Below are 23,060 nucleotides of genomic sequence, written 5' to 3'. Positions count from 1 at the left end.
CTAGACTTCAATATTAAACAGTAAATAAATATCACAAATATAGAAGTTTTAACCCACCGACAACGTTTTTAATATATGACTTTTATTACGTTTCCCAGTTTTTTTGCATTTTTCTATTTTTTTTTTTTAATTTTAAAAACTTTTTTTTTTTAATTTTTTTCTAACTGTTTAATTTTTTAATATATGCTTTATTTTTAATTTTTAATACTTCCAAATTTTTTATTTTTAATATTTCTATTTTTTTAATAATTTGTCACATTTTTAATAATAATATTTTCTAATATTAAAAAAAATAAAAATTAAAATTAGTAATTAAAATTAGTAATTAAAATTAGTAATTCAAATTAGAATTCTTTTTTTAATTTTTTAATATTTACGAATTTTTTCAATATTTTCTAATAACTTTTTAATATTTTGTACTATTTCTTAATATTTCATATTTTTTTTTTTCAATATTTTTTTATAATAACGGTTTTTTAACAGTTTTAAATTCTTTTTTAATATTTTCCAACATTTTCAACTTGTGTGTTGCCTTTTCTAATTCTATTTTTCAACTGAAAAATCATTTACATTGTAAGTAATATATTGAGCACCTAATTTACTATTTTCTACCAAATGGCATTATATCACAGATACTAACTTGCGCCACCGCCGCTCATGAAAAACGCTGACGTTTGTAGGCCATAAAGCGACGCAACCTCACAAATACCACTCCACATAATCATCATTGGCGGCTGCGCGGGTGCGTGAACTCTAATCCCATCAGCGGCGCAATGACCGCGAAGCAGCACAGTTTTCTTTAATGCGCTTTTTATTTATTTTTTTTTATAAATATATTCTGACAAATATTTTTTTTATTAGCACACTAACACAAACTTATATTTTTGCTCATTAAACGCGATCTTGTCCAGTGGTTGGAGCAAGCTGGACACTTTGCAGCAGCAACAAACACAATAAAATTTAACCGATTACCGATTTGCTATTATTTTTTAACACTTTTTGCACTTCGTTCTGCGTTTCTATTTTGGTTTTGTTCTTGTCTGGTTTTTTTCTTTAACAACGCGCTTATCAGCTGATTTACACACTCAACACTTTCTTGTGACTAGAGGTGGTGGGGATTTCCCTGCGATATGTTGATAAGACTATTGTGTGTTTACGATCTTCGTTTGGCGAGCGCAAAAATAAGTAAAACAAAACGGTGTAAAAGAACTGTTCTTATTCTTCTTCAGCGACATCTGCACTTTCTACGCGCGGCGACAACGCAACTTCGCGCACGAAACACGCTTACTGGAGAGTTCTTGCCCGACAACTAGTTTTCAATTGATACAATAATCGAGCATAAACCCACCGAAAATGTAGAAATAAATTGTGACAACAACAACACACAAGCAAAAGCAATCATACAATACAAAGTGTCGCCAATACAAATTTCGAGTGCAAAGACAGTATGCAGAAGAGAATGAGCGTTAAGATGGGACACAAATAAGAAATGAATTGAAATTAAATGCCAGCGATATTTTATCACAATATGTATGTATGTGTGATATGTGTGAGGGAACGTATACATATACTTGTGAGTTGGGTTAAGTGTGTAAATATGGTGGCTTGATGATTCTATTCATAAGAGTTTCACTCACAGTCGAAGGGGACAAAATGTCTGCAAAATAGTAGACCCTCCCACAAGTGTTTAATTTTACTTTTTATGCAAAATAAAGGAAACAAGAGAAAATGTTAGCCCCGAAGCTATAATACCCCTTACAGGTGCAATTTTAATAGCGTGAAAGAGTATAACAATATCTTTTTTTTTGATTTTGGTCGGTCAGTTTGTATGGTAGCTATATGCTATAGTGATCCGATCTGAACAATATTTTCGGATATCGTAGTGATACTTGAGATAATAATTTATAAAAAATTTCGAGAAGATATCTTTTCAAATAAAAAAGTTTTCCATACAAAGACTTGAGTTTGACCAATCAGTTTGTATGGTGGCTATATGCTATAGTGGTCCGATTTGAATAATAATTTCGGAGAAATTAGCGGTACTTGAGATAAAAATCTTTGCCAAATTTGGAGAAGATATATTTTCAAACAGAAAAGTTTTCCATACAACAATTGGGTTTGGATCGGTCAGTTTGTATGGCAGCTATATACTATAATGGCCTGATCTGAAAAATGTCTAAGGATATTGTAGCGATACTTGAGATAGGAACTTATGAAGAATTTCGAGAAGATATCTTTTTAAATAAAAACAAATTTCCATACAAAGACGATTAGCCGAAGAAGGTTCTTTGTCAAATAAAGAAGTGAATATACCCTGTTCAGGGTATAAAGATTAAAAAAAATATTGTAAAATGGTTGCAATTATTATTACTTAAGCAACCATGAATAACTAGCAAGGTCACTGCTATTCTTTATATGCTTAGCAGGGTTCCAAACCATAAGCCAAAAATGCAATATATGTATGTACATAAATTTAACGAAAATAGTTATAATAGATAATAATTTTAATGTTTAAATACTATAAATAATTAGTATGAAAAGCTTAGTCTAGTATTATTCCAGCTGTTAGCTAAGATAATTTTGTACGAGATAAGATATTTACGACGACCTTGAATATATCATAGAACAAAATATGAATGTTACACGTGAACACAGCTAGGTAAAGTGAGGGTCAATAACCTCAAGGTATCTAAATTTGAAAATATATGCTTAGCAAGGTTCCAAACCATTAGCCAAAAATGCAATCTACATAAATTTAACAAGCACAGTTATGGTAGATAACGCTTTCAAGGTTTATACACTATACATAATTAATATGGAAAACTATTTCCGGTCTAGCTAGAGTAATAGCAGTAAGCAAACATTACTTTTTACAAGATAAGATATACCTATACGACGACCTTGAAAATATTATAGAATAAATCATTAATGTTGCAAGTGAACACTGCTAGGTAAAGTGTTGGTTCATAAACACAAAGAGTATAAATTTGAAAATATAGGTTAGATTACAGTTTAGATTGTTCAAATACAAAGAAATTTCTAGAAACTCTAGGGGTTTTAGAAGATTCTTTATGTCTATGACCTACATTTAATTACAGACAATACGTCTCTTGACTATATAAATTTCTTTGTAAGTAGATCTGTATGTAAAATACCGATGCCAGCTAGTCTAGTAGGGCGGTGAAGAGCAATAAAAGTTTAGACGATGATGTCTTGTGACAGATTTAAATAGAATTTTACCACTACTGGTAAAAAAAATATCCAACGAACTGTATATGAAAGATTTGAAATAGATAAACTTGCAAAGATAACACATCACTTTTAACCCTTTACATACCAATTCATGTCTTTTATAAAAATGTCACATAAAGTAGTTTCAGTTTTAATGCTTAAATTTTTCCACAAAATTTATATTATGTAATATTTTTTACATATCTTAAACATTTTAAACCTTTTCATCCATTCTTGGATACAAAACAATTCAAAATGCGCATTCCTCATAGAATTCCATACGGCAAAGTCCAGGGTTAATTCAGCAAAGTTCCATGCTTAAATGTTTATATACGAAATATTCGCTCAGTTCTTGAAAGATCGATCAGAAATTGTACACACAACCTTTTCTCACCAAGAAGCTGCTCGTTTGTCGGAACCCCCGATATGGGGCAACTATAGCATATGGTTGCCATACAAACTGAACTATCAAAATTGACAAGATATTTTCATAAAATTTTTTTATAGCTTCGATACAGCCGAAGTTAACATTTTTTATTATTTTTTAACCTGTCACATACCGAAAATATATATGTATATATTTAATGTCATGACGCAGAGTGCAATGGTTAATGTAACCAAAGTGTATATTATTTAATATTATGTCGCAGATTGTAAGGGTTAATGTAAAAAAAAAGTGTCCCTTACACTTTAAAGAAAAAACATTAAAGGAAATTTTACAAACAAAATTTGAAGACAAAATTTCAAAAACAATTTTTTTTTCAAGGGTTAATGTTTCTACTTTTTTTCACATTATATTATTGCGTATTCGAATTTTTGTACTCTTTAAACTGTGAAGCACCTATTTAAAGCGTCCCTTTCCCTAAGAATATATGCGTAGCAAAACTTCAGGTGATTAAGGGTTAATGTGCAAGGGTTAAAATTTCAACTTTTTCACATTAAACCATTGCATATTAGAATTTTAGTTGTATTTAAGGTGTCATACACAAACTATATTTACTCTTTTTGATACAAATATATGCGCAGTAAAACTTAAGTTGGGTAAGGGTTAATGTTAAAGCATGAGAATTTATTTTAAATACACTTTAATCCATTAATTCACACTTTTTTCAATATAAACGAAAGTGCTAAAGGGGTTTTCATAAGAATATATGCGTAAAAAACTTAAGTAAGTTAAGGGTTAATGTTTAGAGCATGAGATTTTTTTTAAATATACTTTAATCCATTAATTCACACTTTTTCCGAGATAATCGAAAAAATTATAGTCTTAGAACTTTAATACTACAAAACTGCTTGACATAAAACAACAATAAAAAGTGAAAATGTACCGTAAACACACAAAATCTCAACCACAACATAAACACTAACACACACTAAGCCACACAATGAGCAGAAACAAAACAAAGAATGCCTTCAAGTGGTTTGAGGACATACTTATCGCAATTACACTTGGCGGCGCTAGTAACCACAGACATGTGCGCCCACACATCACTACGCAACCAGCCAAACTTACGTGGGTACCTACCTGTTGCATAGGCTGGTTCGATTTCTTCTTCGGAATGCAAGTGTTGTTGCTGTTGCTGTTGTATTGGCACAGTCGGTATAGGAACAGGTATAGGTAGACGCTCGTAGTGTATACATTCATGGTGATATTGATGATGATGATGTCCATTATGTATGGTGCCGAGTGTGCTGCTGCGACCACCAACACTACCGCCACTGCCACCGCTACCGCCCATGCCGCAAACATTCAAGCCGCTACCCTCGCTGCCATGCAAGCTGCTGCGATGCGGATTCTCCATTATGCCGCCACCCATGCCGCCGCCGACATTGATGCCAACAACGCCCACACCGACACCGACACCGACGCCGACGCCAACGCCACCACTCGTGGCTGGGCCCATGCGACAGCTGCCGATAAAAACGCTGCCACCACTACCACCGCTGCCACCGCCCGAATCATCAGTGGTGGTGGTGGTGGTGTTTGTTGTTGTATTCATTGTATTATGACAACGACTTGAACAGCGTCCCAACGAACCGCTGCCACCGCTATGATGATGACCACTCATGCCAGCAGCGCCAATCATACCCATGCCCATGGCCACACCAACACCAATACCACCACCGCCACCGCCCATCATATGGCCAGCATGACCGCTGCCAATGCTCATGCCGCCCATGCCATGTACAACACCCCCGCCGCCGCCGCCGCCGATGCCGCCACCCATTGTAGAGCCGCAACCTTGACTCGAGTCTGAGCCCGAATCATGACCCGGACAAGCACCGGCCGAGCCGGGTCGTGAACCGATCAAACTCATTGTGGAATGTGGCGGCGTTATCGATGTCGATGTCTGCATATAATGATGCGTATAGGGATGCGGATGCGGTACATCATAGTCGCCGGTATCAATTGCGCCCGACAGCATGCCGACGCTGCCGCTGGTGCTAGCGCCACCCATGCCGCCGCCAATGCCACCGGCGCCTATCAAATGTCCCATGCTGCCCTGCAGACAGCCCATGGAACCGTGCGCGCTACCAGTTCCACCGCCGCCGACGCCGCCACCATAGCTGCCGTGATGACTGCCACCATGAATGCTACCGTGAGCGCTACCGCTGCGGCTGTGCAGTGAGACGCCGCGCGTCAACGTGTTGTTGGCCGATTGTATGGATGAGACGACGGCGCCGCGACACAATATATCCGACAGTTGATTGGCCTGCAGACCAAAATATTTCGACTGAGCATATGGTAATAAGACAAAAATGTGGTAATGTGGTGTCGATGATCGAGTTGAGGTCGGATGAAATGGTCGCCCAAAGCATGTTTTTATCAGATTTTTTTTGTGAGTTTTCCAATCGATGAGCGCCGATGAGAGTTGTCAATGAGCAATGTTGAATCCATGCAGCAATTAATGAAATGTTTTATTGAAATTGAGTGTGTGTACCTATTACTTCTGGGTTCTTACATATATACGACTAAGTCTAAGTTAGAGGCGGATTTGTGATTTCTTATACATTTTTTTGTAGTTTACGGCCATCACAACTTGGTCACCACGGAATATATCATGACATAAATTTATCTCTCATGTGGGCAAAGCGCTGGCTAAAAGTTCGAGTTAGCTGAGCCAGTAGACAGTTCAAAAGACTGCGTGGTTGATTATCCTGTATGAGAAAGCTACCAGTTTTTAAGACAATTCGACATCAGCGTAGCATGAATCCACTGGTAAGCGCCGGCGAAAATGGAATTGTCGAAGTAGGTGACTTCCCAAGCGAACTTGGTCCGACGATTGCGAAGCTTGTTCTGTCAGAAGGAAAGTGAAGTGGACGAAACATAAATCCACTGCTAAACACCAGCGACCAAGGAATAGTAGAAATAGTAGACTTCACTAGCAAACTTGATCCGCGGAATGCGAAGCTTGTTCTGCCAGAAGGGAAGTGAAGTGGACGAAGCATAAAACCACTGGTAAAAGCCAAATACTAAGAAATAGTCGAACAAGTAGACTTCACGAGCAAACTCGATCCGCGGAATGCGAAGATCGTTCTATCGGAAAGGAAAGTTAAGACAACCATTTCTCCAGATTTGGCTCCAGCGACTGCTCTTTCGGCCAATCACCGTATTGCCAGATTTGGCTCGAGTGAATTCACTAGCGAACTCGTTCCGCGGAATGCGAAGGTTGTTCTATCGTTATCGGAAGGGAAAGTAAAGACCGCCAATTCTCCAGTTTTGGCCCGAGTAACTGTTCTATTGGTCGACCACCGTATTCTCAGATTTGGTTCGAACGAGTTCACCGTATTCTCAGATTTTGTTCGAGCGAGTTCACTAGTGAACTCGATCCGCCGAATGCGAAGGTTGCGCCATCGGAAGGAAAAGTGAAGACCGCCATTTCTCCAGATTTTGACCGAGCGACTGGTCTATCGGCCGACCACCGTATCCTTAGATTTGGCACGAGCGACTTATTTTGGTTTCCAAACTTGAAAAAAACACTCGCGCGGTAAAAATTGAATGAAGATCTTCTTGCAGCCAAAGAAAGTAGGCGTGGTTATAAACCGATTTCGCACATTATGCGCGCATAAAGGAATCACAAATCCGCCAAATAACAAGTTATCAAGTCTACGTTGTGGGTATGTGGGTGTACGTGAGTAACAACAATGCTTGTGACTTATTTTTAACGTGCTTCTTCCGCTTCTCTAACACGCGCACTTACCTGTGGACTATCTAGCCGATCCAACGATTGCCGCCGCGAGGGATAATCATCCAAATTGAGTATTTGCTGTGCGGCCGGGCAATTCTTATTCGAATGCTGATGCAAATGCTGTTGCGACGATGTCAATTGTGGCGGCGGTGGCGGTGTTATCGAACCGCATGGACTACCCGGACACGGACTGCCCGGGCAGGGACTACTGCAGCGACTGCGACACGTTGGACTGTAGCAGAGATTCGCTTGCGTGCCGGATGGTGTATTCGGGCAAGTATTCAAGTTGCCACCGCCGCCGCCGCCGCCACCACCGCTGCCATTGCCGGCATTGCTGTTCGTTGCCGAGGCTGCGGCGGCTGCTGACGCATTTTGCGTGCTGTTGTCCTCTTCCTGTTGCATCAAATTCACCGGTAATGGTGTACATTGCGTATTGCGTCGTGGCGAACGTCCACGATCTACTGTGGTGGCGCTCCAGTAACCCCAAGCCATGTTGCGGTCAAATACAGGAATTGCGTTTTGTTGCTGACGCTTAAACACTTATTGTTTGGGGTTGGGTAGGAGAGTTGTAGAAAATTTTATTTGTTTTTGTTGGGTTGTTTTTGTAGAAGTATTGCACAGCGCGGTTGTTTCTTGGTTTTTTAATCACTTTTTTTGCTTTAATCACACTTCGGTTTTATGTTAACAACACGATTATATATAGATTATATATATAATATTTCTCACAACAAGCAAGGTTAAAGCAGCCTTTAAAGAAATTTTGGATTTTTGATAATATTTATTATTTATACATACATATGTACATGTCATACTCCATAAAAAAAATCACTCATACGCCAAAGTGCACAAAAATTGTTGTAGCAGAAATGTTACTCATACCACATGTAGTACAACAGTAGTTTTTGGATTTTGTTTTTTTTTTTTTGTTTTTTTTAGTAGCTTTCGGTAATTTTGTGTGCATATTTTGAAATACTCATATATTGAGAATAATAAAAATATAAATAAATTTGTATGCATAACAACAAGCAACGTGAAAACAAGGTAGAAAAATAATTCAGTATTCTTTAATAAAAATATGTTAATTTATTAGAACATAAATGAATAACCTATAAAATTGCATACCAATATTTTTTTTAATTTTTCTAAAGTTAGGAACATAAATTTTGAAAAAAAATTAAATTATTTTTCTTAGTGTTGAAAACCATTTTTTATAACTTTTGTGATTGGCGAAAATTTTTCTTTATAGTTGAATTTTATATTTTTTTAATTTCTTTTAATTCTTGTTATTTTTTTAATTTTTATAATTTTTTTTAACTTTTTTAATTTTCGTTTTTAATACTTATAATTTTGTTAATTTTATAATTTTTTATATTTTTTATATCATTATTTTCACTCATACGCTCCCAATTTAAAATTGTAAAATTAAAATTTTTTATATTTTTCTTGTTGTTGGAAACTACATATGTAACCTTTTATAACTTTTTCAGTTGGCAAAACTTGTTTTAAGTTTTTTTCATACTTATATAATTTTTTTTAATTGTTAAAATTTTTTTTAAATTTTGTAATTTTTTCTATTAACTTTTATAGTTTTTTAATTATTTTTAATTTTTATAATTTTTTTAATTTTTATATTTTTTTAAATTTTTTATTTTAAATTTTTAATTTTATTTTTTTTAATTTTAATATTTTTTTTTGATAATTTTTTTAATTTTTATTTTTTATAATTTTTTTTTAATTATAATAATTATTTTTATTTTGCATTTTTTGTAATTTTTTTTTATATTTTTATATTTATCTGTATAATTTTTATTATTATTATTTTTTTTTTATTTAATACTCAGCATCACTCATACGCCCAGTGGCACTAGAGCAAATACAAAATACCAACAAAAAAAATCATTTATAACAAACTTGACTGCAGTCACACCTTGTTGGCATGTGACACCATAAGAAATGTCCAAAAAGTCAACGGAGAAAAACAAATAACACGCAAAAACTGTCGAACAAGCAAAAACAGATGCTATCCTACAGGCCGTTAATTTAGACAACAAAAATATGGAATGAGCAAAAACACTAAAACTAGAAAAATAAAAACCAAAATATATACGCAGCGAAACCGGGTGGATGGAATATCTAAGAAAGAGTGGCAGAGTGGCAAAGAGCACGAGAGAGCGTTTAGAGGACATAGAGAGCGAGAGAGAGAGGGAGAAATATAGAGTTTGAAATTAAAGAGTTAACTCCGTAATTCAATCAGAGTTGCCAAACAGCAAAATTTTGTGAACAGAAACATACATTAAAATGAACAATTTGAGATAAGTTAGCACCAAGTTAAGAAAAATTAAAAATTAATTAATTTTCGTGACAAAATATTTAGTGAAATTATTTAAATATATTTTTTGTTATATTTTAGAAGAAATTCTAAATAAAAAAGAACATCTGGCTACCTCAACACCAAATTTACATGAGAAAATTCGGCAATTTGCTAAGCAAAACCAAAACGAAAGAGAGAGAGAGAGCAGGCTACCTGAGAGAGACTTTGAACATGTCCGAATTTACGGACACGTAGCGAGTGCTGAAGAAAGTATGTGTTCAGCTAGAGCCATAGAGAATTAATAAATGAAATATACATATGTATATGTTGCAAGCCGCACAAATTTCGAGCGATTTTCAATAGAACTGCTCAGATATCTTTAATTTTTCTTCAAAAATTTGAAAGAACTTAAATTTACGCGAGGAAAAACAAAAATAATTGTTTGTATTAAAAAAATTTAACAAAATTTATTTTAGGGTGTGGTTCACTCAGCGAAAAAAAAATTGTAAAAAGAAAACATTTTTTCACGTAAAATTTAAAAGGGGGACACATAAATTAATTTTCAGCATAAGCAAGCTTTAAAGAAATTAAAATTAATTATAAAAAATTAAAAATTAATTAAATAAATTAAAAATTAATTTAAATAAAAATTAAAAATCGATAGTAAATACAATTAAATATTTAAGTAAAAATTTTTTCCAAAAAAATCCAAATAAATTTCAAAATTGTTCCAAAAATAATCTTTCAAAAATTCAATACTTTTTATCAAAATGCAATTTACCTACATCCACCTTCAATTTTAATTTTCATTGCTATGCCATTTAATTATCATATGTTTAAAGCGCCAGCAAAAAAGCCTCAATTCCCAGGTTTGCGCTGCTATTGACGTCAACAGCGTCGACAGCAAAGCGCCAAGCGCCAAAGGAAGGACGCCCAAGCACTTAAAACAGATGATGTTGGCCAAAATGAGTGAAGCGAGAAAAACAAAAAACACTTACACTTACCCACACACACACATTTGTGTGTGTAAACAAATGTACCTAAAAGGCATCCACGACTTAGCACCGTCAACCGTCAAGTAAATACAAATATACTTGTAAACATTGGTTAGAAAATTTGTATGCAAACAAATAACTTCTGATGCAGATTTCATTCGTATGCATTGATTGGTTTGTGGCAAGCGGAATTTTTCCAGACGACTGCTTTTAAATGTCACATTAACCACATGTGCTAATGGGTGCATATTTCAGTGAAGATGAAAATGACAAAGTTAGCAGTGTTTTTTGAAATTTTACGGAATTTTTGGAAATTTTCGGAATTTTTGGAAGACTTAGAAGATCAGATTCACTTTTTTAAATATAAATTTCACTTCTTAGATAATCAGTATTATCTCAGAAAAGCTAAACCTTGCTTAAATCAGTATTCAATAAGAAAGAAAATGTCGGATTCCTTGAACAAATTAAATTTTAGCTTTATTTAAACTAGTTTTGAAGTCCGAGTCACCAATAAGCTCTAACGAATCATTTTAAAAACATATTCGGAATATATAGATCATTTGAAGTTTCTTCATTGCAGCAGAACAATGCGACAGAAAGCTTGTTATTTAACCACATTACCGTTAGAAACCTTTGGGAAGAAGAGAACATTCCGAAATTTTGCGCTACTACATCTAGCAACTTCATAAGCTTCAACACAAGTTTTGATTCATACGAACAAGCCAAAAGACATAAGAAAAATAAAAGAATATAAAATTTTCGAAACCCGTATCAAAATTAATCGCTATCGTAACATTTTGATGACTTTTTCGAAAAATTTAGATCATTTAAAGTTTCTTAATTGTAGCAGAACGATGCTACAGAAAGCTTGTTATATCACTACATTACTGTTAGAAGCCTTTGAAAAGAAGATTACACTCCAAAATTTTGCGCTCTTACATCTTGCAACTTTATAAGCTTCAACACAAGTTCTGGTTCGAGGGAACAAGACAAAAGACAAAGAAAAATAAAAGGATATAGAAGTTTAAAACCAGAGTCAAAATTATCCGCTTTTGTACCATTTTTGAAGACTTTTCCGAAAAATATAGATCACTTGAAATTTCTTAATTGTAGCAGAACGTTGCGACAGCAAGCTTGTTATATAATCTTATTACTTTTAGAAAACTTTGGAAAGAAGATTACATTCAAACATTTTGCTGTATGACATGTACCAAGATCATAAGCTTCAACATAACTTTTGTTTCACACGAACAAGTCAAAAATAAAAAATACAAATTTTCCAAAGAAGTTTCCGTTTTTACGCGAAGAAGTTAATTCAATGTGATCTATGGTTTTTTTTTAATTTCAATCAGAGTCATAAAAGTGTTTATTTTTGAAGTACAGAACAATTTTGGAAGCGGAAGTAACCTTATCGCTCTTAAATCTACTGTCTGATACTCGGATACACTATAACTTTGTAACACACTATCACAGCGACAAAAAAGCCAAACCGACAACAATTAATCTACACAAATATGTTCGGTGTCCGACTCATCAATTTTTCACGTTATTGGCGTGACCCTATTACGTATTTACAAGCACCCGCAGAGTCACTAATATGCGCTAAAAAAATAGCATATCAAATAAGAACCATCCCAACGGGATAACACATATTTAGGAGAATATGAGAACCCACTGCATTTTCCATGGAATACTCAATAGGGCGTGAATAGTGGGTTGTATACAGTTACAAGTAGGCAACAGACGTTGAGGAGCCGAAAAGGTAACGAGCCAATACGCCAGTTGGGCGTGAAGACGAGCGGGTGGGCCAAAATGTATCGTTAAATGAGCGCAAAGGATAAGCACGACGACTTACATACCATACATATGAGCGAGTGTATTAGTAAATATATTACAGAAAGCGATTTGTATATTATTTATGCGAAGCAAACAGGAAAATAAGTAGTAAAATGAGGAGTGAAAACGCCAATACAACGATCAAGCTGAAATTTAAGCCGAACAGCAAAACAAAAAATGCACACAAAAATGAAATGAAACAAACAGCGGCAGAAGAGGACCACTACTGCGGCCACTCGAGCGTTCATTCTCAAAAGGCAGTCACGATTGAGATTTTTTGTTGTTGCTTTTTTGTTTTCTTCTTAATTGGAAAAGGAGGTGAAACGCTCGTAAAATAAAACAGAAATGTTGCGCTATAAAGGTTGCGTTGCGGTTGGCTGAATTGTGAAAAAATTAATACCTTTTAAATGGAACGAAGTGTTTGGAGCAAAAGAGGCCAAAACGTAGGAAAATGTGCGAGATGAGGTGAAAGAGGTGGATTCGGTGAATCGATTTGCAATTCGCGCAACATAAAAGCGCGCATAAAAAACGGTGAGTTTAATGTGTTATACGAAATGAGCTCAAATCAAGGAGGATTCATAAAAAAAATATGATAAAAGAGAATACTTGATTTAAATGTGAAAATATTCGAAACCATATCCTAATGTAAAAAAGTGAAAACAATATGGTTAAAACGCCAAAATTAATAACCTAAATGTGAAATGGAATTAAAGCCAAATTTTTCCCAAAATAAAAAACCCTAATTGTATACTATGAATACTATGAATGAAAATCCGCCTAAGAGTAGATTACTATTATATATCGTACAACGAATGTCCAGGAATACACAAAATAATAACTTTCACCAAACATTTTTAAAAAGCTATAATTTTTCAAAACATGTATTTTTCATTAAAGATTTGAAAAAAGCCTAAATGTATGCTATAGTATTAAAAACTGCCGACGACACAGCCTAAAAGTAAACTTACTAAGCTGTATCAAAGCTGTACGAACAATACCACGATTATTTTCCGATTACAATTTAAGTGATACGAATTTTTATTTTAAAAATTTTCAAAAGCGCCCAATGTATGCTATAACAAACTTCCCGAAAGTAATAAACTGACTTAATTTCGACGCACACGTAGTGATGTGGTTTACCAATCTTTTTACACATCAGTTGTTTAAAACATAGTAATGATTTTCAAAAACATATTTTGAAATTGTTAGAATTTTTCGAAAAATCGCCTAAAAGTAGACTTAAAAATTTATCACAATTGTACAAAATTTTCACAATTAATTTCTAATTAGCAATGTCTAAAATATTCATTATTTTTCATCGAGAGACATTAATAAAATTACAAAAAAAATATTAAAAAATATTTGGATACAAAAATTTTTCGAAACAAAGTAAAACAAAAAAAAAAACAAAATTTTAATTCAAATTTTCAACATTTTTCTATGAAAAAAAACTTTTAAAAATTTTGAAAAAATTTAAAAAATATTTGGATACAAAAATTTTCGAAAAAATGTAAAAAAAAAAATTAAAATTAATACAAACAACTATCAGCTGACATTTACAACAACAACTTATGTATGTTTATCTATACACGAGTATATGTAAGCCAGCGCAAACCTGCAGCAGCATGAGCAAGAGATTTACAAACTCATGTAGCCACATCCAGTACTAAAGTCAAGGACATCTTTGGTGATAAATTACAACCAAAGAAGGCGGAGGTCAGTCGACAATTCCAAATGCTTCGCAGGCGGACAACAAATGCGTTATTTGAGGGAGGGCCAAGTGCTACAAAGGTGAGTGTGCAAATATGTTTGTATGTATGTATGTATGTATGTGTTGGACATTCGTTGTAACACTCGGCACAAATGAACGCGAAAGAAACTTGATTTCAAAGTAAACGCCCAGGGTATTGCTGCTTTAGCTGTCTGTGACTGTGTTATAAATATATGAGATATACGATTTGACAGGCAAAAGAAAGTTGCAGTGGGAATATTGAGAAAAAATATGTAGAATAGTGTAAGGGAATACATGGAATATGTGTTAAAGTGTATTATTAATAATTTTTTCAGAAATAAATCAAGCATTTTTTAGGAATTATTATTGTTTTTAAAAAAATTATATTTAATATTTTTATTTTTCAATATTTTTTTAGTTTTTAAATAATTTTCTTTTTTCGAAAATTAAATAATTTTTTCAATAAAAGCAATTTAAATAATTCTTTTTTATTTTTAATATACATATTTGTTTTATGATATATTTTTTTAGTTTTGAAATAACTTTATTTTCAATAATTTATTTTTTTTATAATATATATGTTTTTTTGATTTTAAATAGCTTTATTTTCAATTATTTAATTTTTTTATAAATATTTTATATAATAATAAATGAATATTAAAAATTTTGTTTTATTTTTAAGAAAACTGTATATACTAAAAAATAATTAATAATTTTTTAAAAAATAAATCAATCATTTTTTAAGAGTTATCGATATTTTTAAAAAAATTATATTTAAAACTGCCAATTTTATTTTTTTATCTTTCTTCTTTGATAATATTTTTTTGGTTTTTGATAAATAAATAAATTTATTTTAAATTTTTTAGTTTTTTTTAATAAATGAAATTTAATGATTTATTTTTATATTTTAATATTTTTTTATTTTTAATATAATTTTGATTTCTTTAATATTTTTTTTTATAATTATTGTTGTTGTTAATATTTTTTGTAGTATAATTTTTGTAATATTTTTTGTTGTAAAATTTTGTAATGTTTTCAAAAATATTTTTTATGATCTTTATATTATTAACTTTGTTTAACACTTTTTTTATTTTGTAATATTAATATGTTTTCCATAATATTTTTTTAATAATAACTGTTTCTGATAATATTTTTGTTGCAATATTTTTTTTATAATTTTTTCAATATTTTTTTTTGCAAAATATTTTAAGTGTTTCAAAAAAAAATTTTTTTTTAATTTTTGCCTTGCTAAAACTCTAGCTTTGTTGCTATAAAAACACCGTTAAGTTATTACGCCTCACGGCATTTGAGTTGCTTGCCAAGTCAGACCCCGATTGCTTTTTATTTTTTTTTTACTTCTGCAACGCGCTTATGCAAAACCGCCATCGATTAGTGTGAAAATGTAACGAAACGAAAGCCGCCCGGATATCGCCAGACACACACGCACCAACACACGCCAGTATATGTAGGCGCTATATAGTAAGCGCAGCATATGAGACAGACAGCCGAAAAGTATGCAATGCTTGAAGATTTCACTGAATTACACTACTTGCTGCTTTTCACCGTTAATTTTCCGCAATGCACATAGCAACTTTTGCACTTTGGCTGTTCAATTCATCATGTGAGCACTTCAACTTGGCACAACGCCTAAAAGTAGGCACTCGTTTTAATCAATACACAGCTACACCAACGCAGGCGTGTTTTCTGCATATAATTTTGCAACAAATAATTTCGCGTGAAAACGCCTTTTTCAAACAAAACAATAAAAAAAGCACAGCACTGCACACGTCGAGGTATATTTCAGGAAAATATTATAATTAAAAACCACACAAGATTTAGAAAAGTATACCTCAATAAAAAAATAAAGCCAGTATCGGTGTATCGCAATTTGCCCCAAAGCGCTCACGAAACGTCCATTTTCAGCTGAAACCCGTGCGCGAATGTGCGCCGAGACGATGGCACACGGAGTGCCTAAGAGTGTTTTTCGGCGCACAGCGGAGAAGTGGCAAAAACAACCACAACAACAGTGATGAGGATGAAAACAACAAAGCTAAGGGCAACAGCAGCAACTTCGCGAGCGCTCGAGCATTGCGCAGCGCCAAGTGCTTACGCTTGCGAGAGCAGCGCTCAGCACACAAACGTTTTGTATATATACATGTGCGTGCGTGTGTGTGTTTGTGGGTATATGCGCACTTGTAAGGACATGTATGACAGCAAAAACAAGCAATAATAGAGCAGCTAGCAAAAGAACATTGAATTATTCAATGTCAGTCAGTCAGAGCCAAGTAGCAAAGCCATCAACAACAGCCAAACACACACACAGGCGGACACACACACACACACTGCCGGGCAGCTTGCTTTGCCTCGTCACTCAACCACAAGTCCAGGCGCGTTGGTGGCAAACCTCCTGCAATTCAAATAAAACACTCGTCATAAAGCACATGCCGTCTGCCATTCACGCAGCAAACGCGCATTGTGTGTGCGCTGCTCGCGCTGGGCTGGTACTGGTGCTGATGCAGAGCGCAGCATTTGTGTGTGCATCTTTTAGGCGCTCTCCGCAGTTGTAGCCAAAGATATGTGTAATTACATGAAGCCACATATGTATGTATATTTTTGTATGAGTGTGTGTGTATGTATGCTTGTTGTTGCATTTGCTTTAGCTGCCCACAAAGCCGCAAGCTCGCCTGGGCGTTTTGTGTAGTTGATTGGAGGCGACGGCGCCTAAACAACCGCTGGGCGAGCGCAAGCTACGCTGTGGGGAGCGTTCAAAGGTGAAGTGTATGCTGACGCTTACCGTTATGCCTACACACAAACACACGCAAGAAGCAGCATTATGCAAAGGAAACACAAAAATAACAAAAACCAACAAAACTTAGCATAGCAGCGGGCGCAGTGGGCGTCTGTAGCGAATTGGCGAAAAAACATTAACTGCAGCGCAAAAAACGTTCACAACAACAACAAATACAATGCGACCCAGCGACAGCAGGCGAGAGCGCAACGACAGGGTGCACACAAAGAACTTTGAAAGCACGACGAGAGTCGATAGCGGAAACTCCTTTTTATGGCTGCGAACACAAACATACAAACTATGCATGTGTGTGTGTTTGCAACTGTCCATGTGTGTGTGTGTGTGTGTGTGTGTGTGTGTGTGTGTGTGTGTGCATTTGCATAGTTGTGCATGTGCTGCATTGGCAGCCAGCCAATACAAGTTCAGTGTGGCACCTAAAAACCAAAAATATGCAATGCAGACGCCTAGTTGCACAGCGTGACACACTTACCAGATGTTAGGGGACGCTCCTCAATGCTGACCGCTTAATGTCATTAAGCTTAATTAAGGTAGGTTGGAGATTTTCAAAAACCTACGGAAGGTTTCACTTTTAATTTCAAATATTTTTCCAATAAACAGGTGGGTGCGATGGGGTCTAATGGTTATATATATGACCGACTTCTGTCAATAAACATATCAATCGTACTTCCAGTATTTTTCAAGCAAATTTCAAATATTTTTTTAGTCATGCTTGAACAACTATTTTAAAAAAGTGTCAAAACGTGACATAAAACAGATGTCAAAATTAAAATAACAACAACTATAATAAATAAATAAAAGCAAACCGTTAACTTTGGCTACATGGAAGCTTAATACTCTTCACAGCTACAGTAGCATAAAATGGTATAAAATGATATTTTTTTAAATTAACCTGTACATCGGTTACTTTGTATGACAGCTATATTGTATGGCGGCCCGATCTGAACAATTTCTTCGGAGATTATAGCGTTGCCTTGGACAAAACTCCATGTCGAATTTCGTAAAGATATCTCGTCAATTAAAAAACTTTTTCATACAAGAACTTGATTTGGATAAGTTTGTATGGCAGCTATATGCTATAATTTGCCGATCTGAAAATTTTCTTCGGAGATTATAGCGTTGCTTTGGACAAAACTCCATGTCGAATTTCGTAAAGATATCTCGTCAACTAAAAAACTTTTTCATACAAGAAATTGATTTGGATTGATTACTTTGTATGACAGCTATATACTATGGTGGTCCGATCTGAAAGATTTCTTCGTAGATTGTAGCGTTTTCTCGGAGAATATTTCTTGCCAAACTTTACGAAGCTCTCTCGTCAAATAAAAAAGCTTTCCATACAGGCACTTGATGTCGATCGTTCGGTTTGTATGGCAACTACATGCTATAGTGGTCCGTTATCGCCAATTTCGACAAATGAGCAACCTCTTGTGAAATAAAGAAAGTGTGTAAAATTTCATATCAATAACTCAAAAACTGAGAAACTAGTGCGTATATAAAGAGAAGGTTAGCCTGAGAGACGAACAAAGACCTATTCTGAACTCCAGTTTAAACAGTATAAGTTTCAGAATATATAGTATATTTGAAGCACGCTTATTTAACATCTCTGAAGAAAATATATCTTCAAAATCCCTCAAACAAAATGCTAAAGCAAAATGGCAACACTCTCGTCTCGCCAAGGAGCTTTCACAAAAGCCAAACACACAAACATACAGTCGCCTTTATGCGGAATAGGGGATAATACGTATAAAACCTGGTCAGCTGAGAGCCTCGAATTTGCTATGGACGATGTATGTGTAGCACGGATTATGCGTAGGAAGGAAACACGAAGGAATTGCTACACTTGTCGGCTTGTTTTTGTTTTACTGGCAACACGAAGTGTGTCCAACTCGGACGAGACATGCGTGCATTGGACCAAAAATTGAGCGCGCTCACGCAGCAACTCACACTGGCGCTCTATTACGCTCTCACGCCTTTCTTCTCGCTCTTCTCGAATTCGGCTGACTTCAGTTTTCACTCGCACACCTGGTCGCTGCTGATAATATAACGGTATATAATGGAAAAACACGTATAATCGCCACTTTGGCATGGATTTGTGAGAAATCGAAATACATTTAATAGGTATTATCGACCAGATACAGGAAGGCTCTTACATATACACACACATACCCACGTATATATGAATGCGAAGAAGTAGGGCAAAACAGGATGGGGAGTTGTCGAGTTTTCAATGCGCAACGCGAGGCCTACAAAGCGCCACCATTTGCGGCATGCAACTGCACCCAACTTACTTTGTGCCATGGCATACCTTTACTGCAGTGAGAGCGTACCCAATGCAAACCTCCCTAAAAAAAAGTCCGTAAGGCAGTGACGAAATTCTAGTTTCGCCTTTTGTTTTTGTTTTTTCTTTCGTTTCGGAAAAACTTTAGTGTCATTGCAAGTTGAAAAGTGCCTGCCCCTTCCACCATACCCTCGCGCCTAGAAAGGCAGTCAGTGGAGTGCATGCATTGGCGGACTTCTGCGCGTTGGGAACGCCAGCTCCTCTTGTGTGGCCATTAATAATGCAATGGCATGACACGACGCGCGTACGATTTCGTTGAGGCAGGCAGGCAACGGCAGCGCTCTGCTGCGGCAGTGACAGGATAATCGGGAGACAAGTGGATGAGATATGCTGAACTATAGAAATTGAAACAATTGAGGTTAGTAACAGCAAATTCAACAGCAGCAGCGACAGCGACGGCAGCAACGGGGGGAAAAAAGAGTACTAATGCGACAGTTAAACAAACAAACAAACACACATGCACGCACACACACACAGGCAACATATTTGCACAAAGTGCATGGCACGGAAATGGGTATATGGTTTAATGCAGCGTTAAATTTAATCGTATCCCACTTAACTATTGAGTGGAAATAATAGAATCAGCTGGGGATCCAACGAGTTTGCTGGATTTAAAAGTAGACAAGATTAATTGGAAAGTTTTGAAGTTGAGCTGAGTAGAGTTGCAACGCAAACAAATGGCTATAATACCCTTCACAGGTGCATTTCTTATAGCATAAGAGCGTACACAAAGATTTATATACTGATTTGGATCGCTCAGTTTGTATGGCAGCTATATGCTATAGCTGACCGATCTGAACAATTTATTCCTAGATTGTAGTGTTGTTTTAGAAAATAATGCATACCAAATCTCTTGAAGATATCTCAACAAATAAAAAAGTTTCCTATACAAGGACTTGATTTTAATCGTTCAGTTTGTATGTCAGCTATATGCTATAGTGATCCGATCTGAACAATTTATTCGTAGATTGTAGTGTTGTTTTAGAAAATAATGCATACCAAATCTCTTGAAGATATCTCAACAAATAAAAAAGTTACCCATACAAGGACTTAATTTTGGTCATCCATTTTGTATGACAGCTATATGCTATGGTGATTCGATCTTAACATTTTCTTCTCAGATTACATCATTGCCTTAGACAATAACTCTTGTAAGATTTCATGAAGATACCTCAACGAATAAAAAAGTTTCCTATACAAGGACTTGATTTTAATCGTTCAGTTTGTATGTCAGCTATATGCTATAGTGATCCGATCTGAACAATTTATTCGTAGATTGTAGCGTTGTTTTAGAAAATAATGCATCCCAAATTTCGTTAAGATAGCTCGTCAAATAAAAAAGTTTTCCATACAAGAACTTGACACCGTTCCCAAAACAGACGAGTCCACATAACCGGAACGGAACCGGTTTTTCTACAACCAAGGTTTTACAAATCGGTGGCAATCCTAAACATTACTTTTATGCCGTCACAACAACAACAACAACCACCGTCGTGAACCTTTTCCGGTCTATATGTCAGCTTCCTGTGAATAAGCACACCCGCCATTCTAGGTCTCAGGTTCTTGTTGAAGACGTCAAATTCTCATATCACTTTCTGAGGACTCTTCGATAAGCATTAAAGAGCTGCCAAAACAATCCGTGATCAGTTTTGTACTACGGTTAAGACAGCGGCTCCTCACTCTCTCTGAATTGTTTAGCAACTAGAGCATCTCTTTGCAAAAGGGGGAGGGTGTGGAAAGGCTGCTCAGCTGTTCTGTTGGAAGAGACCGATGACGATAAACGAAAACTGAATGGTCGTCCGAAAGATGTCGTTACCGACGAAAACATGACAAAAACTCCACTGAAAGATTTTGTAAGACAATAAAAAAAGATTGATGTTGTTGTAGCGGCTGAAAACCTTCCTGAAGTAATTTCCAGTAATGGTGTCGATTCAGATTTAAATAAATTTATTTTCAAAATTCTGAAAATCACAAAATTTTAGCTTAATTTTGAAATCACTGCCACTTTTGGCATTCTACACAGTCTACAAAACGACTACGGTAGTTATAGTGTGAGGATAATTTCCATGGCGAAAATTTACTGTTATAAAAAGTGAGTCAGCTGCCAAGCTATTGTATTTTAAACATCCTTCATAACATAAATTATTAAACGAAAAACCGCTGATGACACCATTTACGGGCGTTTGGCATAAGCCAGCCAAGTGATATCAAAGTAAATGACAAACATACATATACACATGTGCATACACAAAGGCAGGCAAGTAACGGAATGCAAAGTGATATATGTACGTTTGTATACAAGTATTTTAATGGGGAGAAAAGCGCAATATCAGCACTAAGCGCTTACATATTATGATGAGCCTTGAGGCCACGAAAACAGCAGAGGCAATAACAGGCACAGGCACAACAACAGGAAAAAATAATAAAAACAATTTGATTAAAGAAATAAAAAAAAAATAAAAAAAAAAAAATATTTAAAAAAATTAAAAATAATATTTAAAAATTACAAAAATAACTTAAAAAATTAAAAAGAAAACATTACAAAATAAGAAAAATAAAAAAATATATAAAAGAAAATTAAAAAACATTACAAAATAAAAAATATATAACAAATTACAAAAAAAAAAATAATTAATTAATTAAAAAAAAAGCATTTTCAAATAAAAAAATTTAATTAAAAAAAAATTTGAAAAAAATTAAAAAATATAACAAAAATACATAAAATTAATTTCAATTTAAAAAATTACAAAAAAAAATAATTTTAAATTACAAAAATAAAACATTAAAAAAATTAAAAAAAAACTTTTTAATACAAATTAAAAACAACAATACAAATTTAAAAAAAAATAAAGATTTTTTTTTATAATTTAAAACTATTAGAAAAATTCATAAAATTAAAAAGAATATAAAACTGAAAATATATAAAAAAAATTACAAGAAAAATAAAAAAAATTATACATAAAACAAAGCAAACAAAAAAATTTTAAAAATAATATAAAATTGTAAAGACAATAAAAAATAACACGTAAAAAAATTTTTTAAATTAAATAAATTAAAAAAAAACTAAAAACCATTAAGATTAAAGATTAAAGAAAAAAATAACAAAAAATTAAAAAAACAAAAGATTAAAAAAATTACAAAAAGTAAAATCAATTCTCAACAAAAATTTAAAAAAGTTTAAAAAGTAGAAAAAATTAAAAAAAGACATATGAAAACAATTTAAGAAAAAAATACAAAAAATTAAAAAAATACAAAAAAATTCAACAAAAATTTAAAAAAGTTAATAGAAAATAAAAAAATTAAAAAAAAAAAACATACAAAAAAAATTAAAAATAAGATACAAAATAAATGTTAAAGAAAATTACAAAAAATTACAAAAAAAAATGAAAAAAAAACATTCAAAAAACTAAAAGAAATTACAAAAATTTAAAAAAAAAAATTTAAAAACTTAAAAAAAAATTTAAAAAATACGAAAAATTAAAAAATGAATAAAAAAGATAAAAATAAAAAAAAAAAAAAATAACAAAAAAATTAAAAAAAACATCAAAAAAGGAAAAAATAACATAAAAATTAAAAAAATTTATAAAAAAAATTAAAAAAATATTAAAAAAATTTAAA

The 23,060-nt window shown here is 33.8% G+C and overlaps 1 protein-coding gene across 4 annotated transcripts in view; it reads right to left on the bottom strand.

Moving 5' to 3' along the window:
• LOC120770549 (atypical protein kinase C) overlaps positions 1 to 23,060 on the bottom strand; it is a 43,953-nt gene that overhangs the window by 16,624 nt on the left and 4,269 nt on the right. For 2 of the 4 annotated variants that reach the window (XM_040098119.1, XM_040098120.1), the window contains exons 1-3: positions 16,145 to 16,238; positions 7,434 to 8,168; positions 4,757 to 5,945 (exon numbers count right to left, since the gene is read on the bottom strand). The exons of 1 other annotated variant lie outside the window; for it this stretch is intronic. In XM_040098119.1, coding sequence (XP_039954053.1) covers positions 4,757 to 5,945; positions 7,434 to 7,913 — 1,669 coding nt within the window. In that variant the 5' untranslated portion in view covers positions 7,914 to 8,168; positions 16,145 to 16,238. Of the gene's footprint in view, positions 1 to 640; positions 839 to 4,756; positions 5,946 to 7,433; positions 8,169 to 16,144; positions 16,239 to 23,060 lie in introns of those variants that run through there. One more of the 4 variants, XM_040098122.1, reaches the window with a different exon arrangement.

The sequence above is a fragment of the Bactrocera tryoni genome, chromosome 3 (genome assembly GCF_016617805.1).
Source record: "Bactrocera tryoni isolate S06 chromosome 3, CSIRO_BtryS06_freeze2, whole genome shotgun sequence".
Classification (NCBI taxonomy): domain Eukaryota; kingdom Metazoa; phylum Arthropoda; class Insecta; order Diptera; family Tephritidae; genus Bactrocera; species Bactrocera tryoni.
The sequence above is the reverse complement of the archived record's forward strand: the minus strand, read 5'-3'. Positions and strand labels throughout refer to the sequence as shown.